The sequence below is a fragment of the Toxorhynchites rutilus genome, chromosome 3 (assembly GCF_029784135.1).
Source record: "Toxorhynchites rutilus septentrionalis strain SRP chromosome 3, ASM2978413v1, whole genome shotgun sequence".
Classification (NCBI taxonomy): domain Eukaryota; kingdom Metazoa; phylum Arthropoda; class Insecta; order Diptera; family Culicidae; genus Toxorhynchites; species Toxorhynchites rutilus.
The window spans coordinates 332,372,038-332,384,636 of NC_073746.1; the positions used below are offsets into that span (position 1 = coordinate 332,372,038).

At 40.3% G+C, this 12,599-nt stretch overlaps 1 protein-coding gene across 1 annotated transcript; it reads right to left on the minus strand.

Annotated features, from left to right (window-relative positions):
• Positions 1-723: 723 nt before the first annotated feature.
• Positions 724-4,837, minus strand: LOC129777096 (coiled-coil domain-containing protein 1-like). Its single transcript, XM_055783166.1, has 4 exons — positions 4,693-4,837; positions 2,372-2,457; positions 2,074-2,307; positions 724-2,021 (listed from the first exon to the last, which is right to left on the minus strand). The coding sequence occupies exons 2-4, from the start codon at positions 2,445-2,447 to the stop codon at positions 1,045-1,047; spliced, it is 1,287 nt and encodes a 428-aa protein (XP_055639141.1). The 5' UTR covers positions 2,448-2,457; positions 4,693-4,837; the 3' UTR covers positions 724-1,044.
• Positions 4,838-12,599: the final 7,762 nt, after the last annotated feature.

Below are 12,599 nucleotides of genomic sequence, written 5' to 3' on the forward strand. Positions count from 1 at the left end.
ACCTAAAATTAAAAATGAAGTGCTTCGCGCGATTCTCCAGCAGTGATTTCAATTGCAAATCGCCAAGAAAGCTTCCGGATGGGTGTCCAAACAAAGGAAACTATCCAACGTAATCAAATATTAACATATATGACTCCAAACATTAAACAATACGTAAGCCCCCTAAGCGCGAGCCCTGTTTTATGCTGCCTACGCTCAATTTTCATTGATTGGAGAAGGGTTGCCAGGGCCCGGTTGACATTATAATCATAAAATGAAGGGTAATACTTATGACAGGCATATAACTGTACTAGCCCTGTACTTCGAAAATTGTATGTCTTTCACCAAGTACAGCGCTAGAACCATGCAAGCAACTCGGTACAATCGCTGTACCTGTACCGACCTGTTTTACCGCTGTACATGGCTACAGTTGTACTGTGCACAGCGCCATAGACGGTTAGTGGTGGGTAGCATGAACAAACCGAATCAAAAAACTTGGTAAACATTCTTTTCATTGACATTGAGTTAATAACTCAGATTGGAAACTTGTTTGTTGTGTTTGATAGTTTAGACGCTAAATAAAAACCTTTTTCATTGAAATATGTGGTGAAAATTGGAAAAATTTCTGATTGTCAGTTTGACATACGGTACAATGTACAACCAGAGTATGTCTGTACAACGCTGTACACTTACAACGCTAGTACAGCTGTATGTCTGTCCATGATATAACGAAAACACAATCGATCGGTTTTATTGATGTTTTATTGTTGGGGTCCATCGTCTTCCACACATTCAATAAATTAATAAATAATTTAAATAAATAAATAAATAAATTAACCTAACACTAGAAGTCTGTTGATGTTTTCCTGATATCCAAATGTGTCGGTTGTCTGTGAACCTTCGTAAATCGAAGAATCTGAGCATTATTGTTTTGGGTGGGAATGAGGACACTGATGTGTTCATAAGTTATGTGTGCCCATTTTGAAGGAGTCTATTTCTCTCGCTTTCTGTACATTCAGCTAAAGTTTTTGTTTCGTTGGATGCTGAGAAGCAGATGGGTCACACTCACACGTCAGATTCCGCAATTTCTTCCACTGCGCTTTCATCGATTAACTCATCACTGTCTTCCTCTTCGTCATCATCGTCTTCAGCGTCCTCAGGTTGTGTCTCGTTTTCGCTATTCGTGGCAGTTTGGTCTACCTTCTGGGCGGTCGTTTCGTCGCTATCGTCTTCGTCGTCGTCGTCATCATCGTCCACTAGCGACGTGATACCCTCGAAGATGTCCTCGTCGTCACTGGTCGGCTTCGTCGAAGTCACAGCTGCAGGAGCGGCAACAACGTCAACTTTATTGTTATCTGATGATTGTGTTTGTACCTTTTCTGGGGAACCCTCGTCGTACTCTACTTCTTCCTCCTCGTCGGCGGCAGGTTCTGTAGCTTGTTGTGCATTCTGGTCAGCTTTCTGTGCAGCGAGTGATTCAACGATCTTATTAACCTCATTGTTAACATCGATGCCTTCGGGTTTTGTTTTAGGCGGAGCATCAACTTCATTTTGTGCAGCAGCGGCTTGGGCAAGATCAAGCAGGGCCTGGGTATTAGCGGCACTCACTGGTTCCTTAACTGGTACCGGCTTCTTCTTTTTCTTAGTCTTCTGAACGGTGGTTGCAGAGCTAACTGGAACTGGTTCTGCAACAAGTGGGGCTGGCGGTGGCGGAGGGACAGCAGCAACGCTATCATCATCATCGTCGTCGTCGTCGTCATCATCATCATCGTCATCGTCGTCATCACCGAAGGCTCCTAGAATATCTTCACCGAAAAACCCCAAACCATCGTCATCGTCATCATCATCATCGTCGTCATCGTCATCATCTTCTTCGTCGTCATCATCTTCGTCAACGGCAGGAGAAGGCTGAGCTGGTTGACCGACTGCCGTCTGTTTCTGCTGGTTTACAACCGACGGAACGGCTGCAGCAACTGGTGCTATATCGTCATCATCATCGTCGTCATCATCATCATCGTCATCGATCTCATCTTCTACTGATCCTGAAAAAAGGATTCTTGTAATCTGATCATCTACGAAAAATAATATATCTACCAATCAAATCATCATCATCGTCGTCATCATCATCGTCATCGGCATCATCATCTTCAGAAGAGTCATCGTCACCTAAATCGAATTCGTCAGAATCATCATCATCGTCGTCATCGTCATCACCGCCAGTAATTGGTACTACCGGAACCGGTGCAGCCTCAACCACCGAAACGGTATCTGCTACATCTTCATCTGCTTGTCTGTAGATCAGAGCCCCTTTTCGCACACCTCGTCCTTCTATATTGTATGTGAATTAGAAACAATATTCGTCTATAGGAACGATCTACAGCAATCAATTTACCTTCGATTGGTTTCGAGGCGGTGAAAGCAATTATTATTAGAATCAGCAACAACTCTAGTAGAAATGTGACTTTCATTTTTGATTACCTGCAATGGAAACACATTGATTAGCTTATCTTGATTTCAACCAATAAAAGTGGACCACGATCCCAACGGAGTGATTCGAGTTGCAAGCTCTAAGTAGGCGTTGGAAAGGAAAGTACTAATTATGTATGCGCCTTGTCACACCTCAATGCTCACACGCGAGCGCTTGAGCAAAAAACAGTTTAAGAAAGCCTACTTCGCCAAACAGAAAAAAAATATTTGCCCGACTGAAGGAAAGTGAACTTTCTTTCCACCGGACGCACAAGATGAAATTCCGTTACCACAGAAGTGGACAAACCAGTTATTCCCTCTTTGTTTTGCGACGCGTACCGACAATCAAATTTTAAATAAACAACATGAATTTTTGCGTTGCTTTCAAAATTCTTCACGTTACATAAAATAATCCAGAAAAACATTTTACGTTCAATAGTTATTTTTCACCATAATCGTTTTCAACTCACTCCTCAATGCGTGATAAGAAAATTATTAAAAGTCAGAATCTTAAACGCCCAACAGCAGAAAGAGAATATGAAGGGTCAACTCGGAATTTTCAGATAGACAAAATAGAAAGTGTTACATGATGGGAGTAGTTCCAAGGCTTTTCACACGGGGCGTCTACGAAGAAGATGACGCTAGAGACGACCGAATGAGGGAGAAAAAAATGGAAAGTCGAAACTGGTTCCTGTAACCTTCTGACGGGTTCAATGTACTCTCCTGATATCCGCCTTTTTTGTTACAAACGAAACCGCAGCATAATAATCCCATATGACCTTGGATAATGGATTTCACTTTTCTTCAAATTGTGCTTCTCTGCTCTCATTCTCCCATGTGTCAAAGGCGCATAAAAGTATGTTGTAAGAGAAGAAATTTCACTTTCCATGTCAATCTCTTACGGATGTAATCAGGTGAACATGATATGAAAAAATGTGATTCATACATTCATATGAATCAGCTTTGCTCAGCGGAGACACGAACAGGAGACTTCAATGAGTAGTTCCATTCATCTGGCGAGAAACTCGCCATATTGAGCATTTTTTTGTTGTAATGAAATGGCCCCATAGGTAAGTGGAATAAAACATGTTACGTAAATCAACATGTTCTTGTTCATTCAGTAATTGTTTATTGTCTGAGTTTACTACAAACTAAATGTTTGTTTTACTCATTGGCAATTTGTTTCAGCTCGTTACAGTTAAGGTTTGTTTCATTTAACCGACGGAAGTCACTACATAACACATTTAGCCAACTATAATCATGAATGAACAATGTACAAAAAATATCGAATCGTTTACATAATGCCAACAGTCTCGCCATTCGTTCGAAACCCACAAAAGACAGACGAAATTATGAAATTAAATGTTTATGTTCATGATGATTCGAAGTGCAAATGCAAAAAAAAAAAAACATGGGATGTGATTATGTGTGCCTGAAAAAGAAATGGTTCGAAACAACTTCCTGCATTCAGTAGATTTTCTAGGCCAAGTATAATTAGGAATATAAATTCGATTCCTACAGCTCTGCATCCGTTATCTGTTCAGCCTGGATAGTCACCATTAGTGAATACAATTATAATTTGTTTCCTCTACATCATTCTCCCGGTGTTATTAGGGTGATAGAAGTCTAGAAGCAAAAACTGCTGTGCACTAAACTTCAGACTTAAACTTTTTTTTTATTTTAACACAAACGCCGAAAAACCGTTTCTAGCCGGAAAGCGGTCATAAAATCATTCAAACAATCATCGCTCGTAGATTGGTCAGTTCACTTTGGTGGTTCACTAGACACGGCTATTTGGATTTGATTATTGACCAAAGAAACCGGATCTCCCAAAATATTCAGTCTGTCATCTCTTTCCCACTCACTCCGGGTTTTCACAAAAGACCAAACTTTCTCTTTGAACCTGCTATTTTTTCTCATAGTTAACGAAATCAGCTAAACTGTCCAACTTCATCCCCAGCATTTTATGCTCGATCTGAGCTAATTTCGTTAACCTTAAAATTCCACTGAGTTTCATCTCCGTTTATCCTAATGCTTAACACTTTTTTCCTTGCTGTGCATCGTCTATGACCCAACAATATATCACTGGCAAGTACATGTGCCGGTCGACATACGATTCCTTTTGGCGACATTGCGTCTATTACCAGACTTAACAATCCATTCGCTTCAAATAGGCACCACTGTATCCTCGAATGTCCATTGTCTACTTATCTATAAAAGCCGTTCAAATAGAGCTCGAATACTCACTCTACTTAAATTACCAATGCTTAAAAAATTACAAGCACGTCTAACTACTGAACACAAAAAACACGACTTTCTTCCACCGATAACTCTGCGCGACTGACTGAACTTTTTCCACTTCTTCGACTCTTAATGAAAACTTTGTATGGTGGACGAAGTTTACGTTGTTCGACTACTTTCTTTCCCCCGCTCTGTGAATTCCATCCGGTGTATATCGTCCCACACCTCCTTATCCGTTGGTATCGTTCCGTCGCCTTCGCTCTCCTCAGGCCACTGGGGCTAGCTCTGATGATGATGCTCACAGCGCCGAAACGATGTTACTCGTTCACTGTCTTCAGAAAAAAATGTGTTACAAATATCCAATATTCCGTTCTTTTCTGCTTTTTCTTCACAATCTCCGAACGAATCGGCTGCATGGAGCTTTTACTAGCTAATTTGTACGTGTGCACCCTCTTTTTTCCCTGTATGAGTTCACATAAGCTGAGCTCATTTTTATCAGCCAAAGCTTACCTCCACAGTTGGCTCTCTTCACTTCCATAGATTAAGTTAATTCGGTGGTTGAGGGTACCTGCTTCTACTTATATTCATTATATTCATACACATATCACAGTTTAAATGCACAACTGAACATGCAGTGTGATAGATACGCACGGAGAAAGCACCGAACCAATTCCACAAAAACTAATAGCTTTATCTTTCTTAATCTTTTCATTGCGTCTAAACTACGCTGTTAACACTTGGCGTATGTATTATAACATATCTTGCATTCCACTGCTAATGAAATGTTGTGTTAGCCCTAATTATCATTATGTCATTGTCATCTACCATAGTGTCGGGTATGAAATTGCCAAAAAATGTCAGGGAAAATCACTCGTAAATTGATTATCTGATTAATGCATTTTGGCATTGTTCTATTCGCGATTTAATGTACTGATATCAGGTTGGAGCGAAAGATCTTATCGTATAATTATATAAACTTGGAGATGCCATTCGACTTGACGCCAACGTGTAAATAGTTGGTTTATATCAGCATAAAATAGGGGATGAATTCCATAGAACGGAGTCGAAGACGCACGAAGCTTTGTCCAAAGCTATTCCCACTTGATTGATTTGTCGAGCCTCCTCAGAAGTGGATTGTCTTAGTTCGAGGTTGAAATAAAAAAACGCACAAAATTACCTCGATATGTCGAAATTTTCCGTGAATACAATAGAAAAAAACGAAACTTCTATATTTGCTATAACACAGTATTTTTTCACAATTATCTTACATGCTACATTGATTATGCATCTTTGAATTGTACGGCCGTTGTAGCTGTCAATTGTTATTGTTATGAGCAAAGGTAGATAAACCACCAACCACCTCGAGCTCATCGCTGTCGATTACAACGTTACTAACAAAACGGATTTTGTAATGATACGTCTCTCCTTTTAATGCTTATTCTGCAATACATTGCAGACATTCTACGAAAAATTCGCTTCATAATATAAAGCGTTAACTTTAACGCCTTTCGCTATGAAAACAAGTGATAGTTTGTCGCGTTTGCAAATACCTACCCAAACCATCAACCTGCGCCAACAGCCGACCCGGGAGCATCAACGTCGACGTAAAAACTACGCCACCCTCAATCAGTACTCATAAGGACGTAACACCCGTTCGACGTTGTATAACCATGTTTCAGTGAAACATACACGGACATCTCGAATGCTGAGCTCGCAAAAAATTATTCCATCTATCGTTGTGACTGGAATCCTCGAACTAGTGCACTCCGACGTGGTGGTAGTGTTCTGATTGCCGTAGAGTCTAAGCTGAATTGTAAAGCCAAACATCTCGAAGACTGCAGCAATCTCGAGCAAGTTACTGTGCAAGTCATTCTTCCACACGAATCGCTGTGTTGCATATACATCTGTCCTTGCAGTCATCTCGATAACTATACAAAATATGCCGACACCGTCCTTCAGCTACTCGAAATGGCCAGCCCACGTGACACGTATATCTTCTTGGGTGATTATAATCTACCCGAATTGGTATGGAATTTTGATGAAGATGTGCAAGGATTTTTGCCGCTCAATGCCTAATCCGAACAGGATGTTGCTCTGGTTGAGTCTTTACTGTCTACATGACTCAGACAAATCAACGATTTTGCCAACGTGAATGGCAAGCTTCACGACCTGGCACTCGTCAGTGATCCGCACTCCATTTAGCTGTTCGAGCCGCCTTCCGCCATTCTGAATGTTGAACGCCACCATAAATCGTTCGTATTGAAAGTGGACATCAGTATTGAAGATCATCAGTCGTTCGATTCCGAAGCATACCGTGAGTTTAACTTTGCACGGTGCGATTTTGATGCGATTAATTCGAGAATAGCGGCATTGGATTACTAAACCTCCCTACCGTGGACGATGTCTTATCCGTGTTCTATGAAAATATTTATCAGATATTTAATCCATGATTTGGTTCCGGTAAAAACTCGAGAGCTTTCGATGAACTTCCAACAACCGCAATTGCGTAACTTGCGAAACCGTCTACGTAAGGCCCGCAAACGTCACTTTCGCTCTAAGACTACAGAAAAGAAATATGATGTACAGCATGAATGCATGAATTCTGCTTAAGGAGTACATTGATCGGATCCACACTGGCCTTAGAAAAAATCCATCATCCTTCTGGTCGTTTGTGAATTCTCGCAAAAAATCACCTGGTATTCCGCTTGTACTTAGCCTCATCGCTCTAGCACATTCTCCTAAACGGCTACTGTCAAATTTTCAGCCGATTCGGACTCGTAGTTTTGTTTTGACCGTATGTGGAAGCGGGCGTGTCTGCCTATTTTAGCAAAATTGAAAAAATGGATATTTCGCCGTCGCCACGGCCAAATTGCAAATTCCACCGTATTCTCCAAATTTGGCCCCGTGCGACTTTTTTTTGTTTCCAAACTTGGAAAAGTCACTCGCCGGGTAGAAATTTAAGTCGAATGAGGACGTCATCGCCGCCACGTAGGCCTACTTTGCAGAGCTCGAGAAAACGTATTTTTCAGATGGATTAAAGAAGTTGGAGCATCGCTGGGTCAAGTGTATCGAGCTAAAAGGAGACTATGTTGAGAAATAAATCGCCACTTTTCCAAAATTTTTGTTTTTTTTTGTAGGCTATGTACTAATTGGACTGCCCTCGAATGGCAGCCAAAACTCCATCACTAGTGACAATTCTGCGAATCTCTTTGCTGAATTCTTCCGCAGTGTTTTCGAGCATGCTGAGATTCCTCCGTTGCAGCTGTATGTTGATCAATTACCAAGCTATAATATTCGCATGCAGCAGCCTAACTTCAGTCACGCCGATATTTTTGAAGTTTACGTTCGGTTGATGCATCGTAAGGTCCAGGTCCGGACTATATTCCACCATCCTTCGTCAAGAACTGTGCAGCATCATTAGCCACTCCCGTCATGCTTATATTTAAACACTCCCTTATGGATGGCATTTTTTTTCCGTATGTTTGGAAACTTACATCAATCATACCAATCTTCAAGGCTGGTAATATGCACAATGTGGAAATGTATCGACCCATTTAGATTCTGAGTTGTTTGGCAAAGGTGCTAGAAAGACTTTGCATGACAAGATGTATTCAGCTGTTCGGCCAATAATGTCGAATTCTCAACATGGATTCTTGAAAAAGCGCTCGACAACCTCTAATGACTTTCACCAGCACGGTTATTCGCAACATCAAGAAGCGTCAGCAAGTAGACGCTGTGTACATAGACTTCTCGAAAGCTTTCGATAAAGTACCTCAGAACCACGTCGTAGCTTGGTCTGCGTAGATGGATTGTTCGCTGGCTGAAGTCTTATTTGTCATGTAGGATGGCCTTCGTTAAGGTTCGTGATACCAAATCTGAGATATTCGAAATGCCATCCGGTGTACCTCAAGGCAGTCACTTGGGACCTCTGATCTTCGTTTTGTTCATCAACGACGTGTGTGACCACTTAAGCTCCTGTAAGTTGCTATACGCTGATGACCTCAAGTTTCACCGTACGATCAACTCGATGCTAGATTGCTGCGCGCATCAAACTGACATTGTCCGATTAATAAGGTGGTGTCAGATGAACGGCAAACACAGCCAAATGTGAGGTTATCACCTTCACCCATGGTCAGTCGCCGATCAGATTCGAATACTCGATGGACCAGTTGACGCTTGCAAGAGTCGATTCTATCAACGATCTTGGACTGATACTAGACAGCAAACTATATCTTGAATATGGAGTACAAATTTGGGCTCCATATCATACTGTCCACATTTCACGAATTGAACGAATTCAAAAAAGATTAGTAAGATTTGAGTTACGCCAGCTTCCATGGTCAAGTCCTGACTAGGATTGGACGATCTTTTAAAAAAATCGATCTTGTCGATTCGATTTTCCAAACGGCGTAGGGATTTCTGATTAAATCGGAACCAAAGAATCGATCTTTTAAAAAATTAAAAGCATTTTTTCAATTTATCTGCTCATCCTATATGAATATAGTCTCTTCGTTAAACAGAGAATACAAATTTCATTTTTCTATGCAAACATCAAAAGCGTTTTGTTTTGTTCCTTAGCATGAAGACCACAGCCACAGGGCATTCATTTTGTGCCGTTAGGCAGTCGTTTTATTGAATAAACTAGCTGACCCGGCAAACTTCGTCTCACCTAGAATTTGTTTTTTTTGTTGTCAATACCTTCAAACATTCACGTTTTCTTACTAAGCGCAAGCTCATGAGTCCAATCGCAGAACTGTTCATTGATTGATCTTCTAATCGACCCAGTTGAATTTACCTTTTACCAAAAAACTCATGGTACTTCTACCAAAACTCATCTTTATAATATCAGATTATTTTCAAACACAATTCTCGTCCAAGATTTTTCAACCACTTTCAAATAACATGTTTCTCCGTTACATGGAATAAATGTTTGATACAGAAAATATGATAGAATAAAGACAGACCCCTCCCCTCTTCTCTCCCCCCCCCCCCCCCTTTTCACATTTGTCTGTCTGTCTGTCTGATCTCTATCGCAGAATAGTCACAAAGTGAAGGCAAGATGGCGAATGCCTGGAGGCAGTTTGGCGAATATGGTTTGGTCACCTAAATATCAACAAAATGTAATAACAATTATTTATTTATCTTTGGTTGGAACAGTGGAAATGCCATTTTCATCAACACTGTAAATGTCACACGCAGGAAAACGGTACTGAGCTCGCAGGAAAACGATACTGAGCTCGTATATCTCCTAAAGTTCGAAAAAAATAAGTCACAACTTTCTTTATTAAACGCCATTAATCGAGCCGCTGAGGTATTTTCTGGCTTTCTCAAAGATAGCTTATGAGCCTTCATTAACATTTCAACCCATGTCCGTCTAGCGCATGTTCCTTTGAAAGGGTGCTATATGCCATTTTTAACCGCAAACGAATAGGCAATTCTTCGAAGCCGGACCTGAATGTGGCTTTCAAGCGACCTTTATTGAACGACGTATCCTGAAATTGATACAGATTCAATATTTCTTGCATAAAGAACATGGAAACGCAAATGCTGAATTGAAAATCTAACCTCCATGTCTGGAACAGACAGACCTTCTTCTATAGCTTTCATAACATTCTCCAAACTGGTGTCCGACCAATATTGGTCTTTTATTCATTTATAAGTTCTAACCATCTGCAATAAAAAACCAAAAATTAACATAATGTTGCAGTTCGCCAACCTGCCCCCAAGCGACTTTTTCAATAAAAAAAATTTAGCTGAAAAAAAATCATGATTGAAACTCGCCGGAAACAAACAGATTATGTACAATAGAGTACCTTTATCATGTATAAAATTATTTTGAGAATTTAACTTTTCTCATAAAGTGGATAATGAAATTTGAAAAAACGGAAAAAATAACAAAATCACGATTTTTCTCATTTTTATTTCTCACTTTTTTGTGATAACGTTTTCGGCAGAGTTACCGAGTACAAAGTTTGATCTTGTTACGATGCATCTTCAGTAAAATGTAGGTGGCGCTACCTCCATTACAACGGGTCAAATTACCGATTCGTCATCTTGCCTCCCTCGCCAACTTGCCTCCCTCTCCCCTACTGAAAATATGGAATGAAAAATGAAAGCTAACTTTGCCAACGTTAGCCTGTTTAGACAGCATTCAAATGGCCTGCATTTGGGAGCGTCTGTTTTGTATAAATATTAACTCATCTCATGTTCACTTCACGATGGAACCCAAGGTAACCACATTATTTCATGCAATGTTCCCAGCTGTACTGAAGAAGTAAAAAACCAGTAAGCTTCAAGAAGTCAACGAAAACGAAACCATTTTTCGGCTTATCATAACTTGCCAAAAAATAAAAATCGGCATTGCGTTTCTCGTAAGATTCTAAGTGAGCGTATAAAATTCACTCGCCTCTCAAATTCCCAACTATTCTTCCCTGGGGGTAAAAACGGATGTTTTTTCTCTCAAATCGGCGAGCATTTCGATCTCTGCTTAAGCTTGAGTTTGGGTAGACTGTACAATGTACTCCGCGATTGACCTGAACCAACCAAATTGCACAAAGAACACACAGAATGACGCTTGGGACTAGCCAATCATTCTCGTTGTGCAATTTTCGGTGATTCGAGCTTTAAATGGTCAATAACGACGCCGGCCACGTCCTTACAGTCACCAGGGGAAGGGAAGGAATGTTAGTATGATATTCGCCGCCCGAAGGCCTGAAGGGTCGCCTCTATAGCGTGGTTTCCTAGCGTTTATCAAGGAAGGGATAGTTGTTGGTGGGAATGGTTAAGAATAATCAGGATACACTTTGGTAAGTGATGTGACTACCTGTACCTGTACAGGTAACAGGTAAGGACTACCTGTAAAATTGATACATTTTATATAATATATTATATTAATATATTCATATTCATCGCATGTACTTTTCATCGAAATTCAATCGTGTTGGCGGAGATTCAATAGTGGGAAACCTGAGAAGGTAACCGAAAAAAACTCCTTCAAGGCCAACCGATCCGGCGATATGTTCCGTTATTCATCACACCTACTCTGAGCCTGATCACGAACATCACCTCACGGTGAAAACGAGATGAAGTGTATATAACCTTGCATACAAATCATCTCGCCCTAACCGCGAAGCGACGCTCTTAATGAAGCCTCCTGTATCACACTTCAATCGCGACGACGGTAAGTAATTTTTGGGAAACCTGAGAAGGTCACCGAAAAAACCTCCCTAGTAACAATCGGCGATTTATTCTATTATTCACCGCGTGTACGCTTTTTCGCCGATCCGATTGGTTCCATATGAGCCCTCTCGGTCACCCCCTCAGGCCCCCCGCAAAGACATTTCTCGACCCTTAATCGCGACGGCGGAGAGCCTCCCGCGGGAAATCCGAGAATGCTACCGGAAATATATTTCGTTATATTGAACCATATGATTTGTGATTTTAATATTAATATTATTAATATTAAATTAAATTTGGTCATGGGTATCGTACTGGTCGGATTTTTTTTCCTTGAAAAAGCAGTGATACATGCAAGATTATGAAAAATAAACATTTTTTATTGTTTTTGTGAACTATGTATAAGTATTAACTTAGCAATGTATGTTTTTGTATAAAAATTGTAGTTTGTAATTCGTCTTCGTGCGAAATCTTTCTAAACAGTCTCCAAGAGTAAGTCATATGAAGTATTATCAACACATAATTTTATTTTTATCATCCGTTGAATATGATACACTTTTGCCATTGATGCAATAAATGTGTAATTAATGCCAGCAATGTGTATCTGAAAAGATCAGTACTTTTCACTTTTAACAAACAAAGATTTTTTTACATGAGATTATTCAGATGACATAAGACACTTATGCAAACAATCATTCTGCTCGTTATAAATTCAAATAACATGAGACTTTTATGCA

Bases quoted from the DNA above. Each gene is read 5' to 3' on its own strand.
- LOC129777096 (XM_055783166.1), bottom strand. From the start codon at position 2,447: ATGAAAGTCACATTTCTACTAGAGTTGTTGCTGATTCTAATAATAATT. The intron at 2,308-2,371 runs GTAAATTGATTG...CATACAATATAG, and splicing joins CGCCTCGAAACCAATCGAAG to AAGGACGAGGTGTGCGAAAA. The intron at 2,022-2,073 runs GTAGATATATTA...TCCTTTTTTCAG, and splicing joins CGATGATGATGATTTGATTG to GATCAGTAGAAGATGAGATC.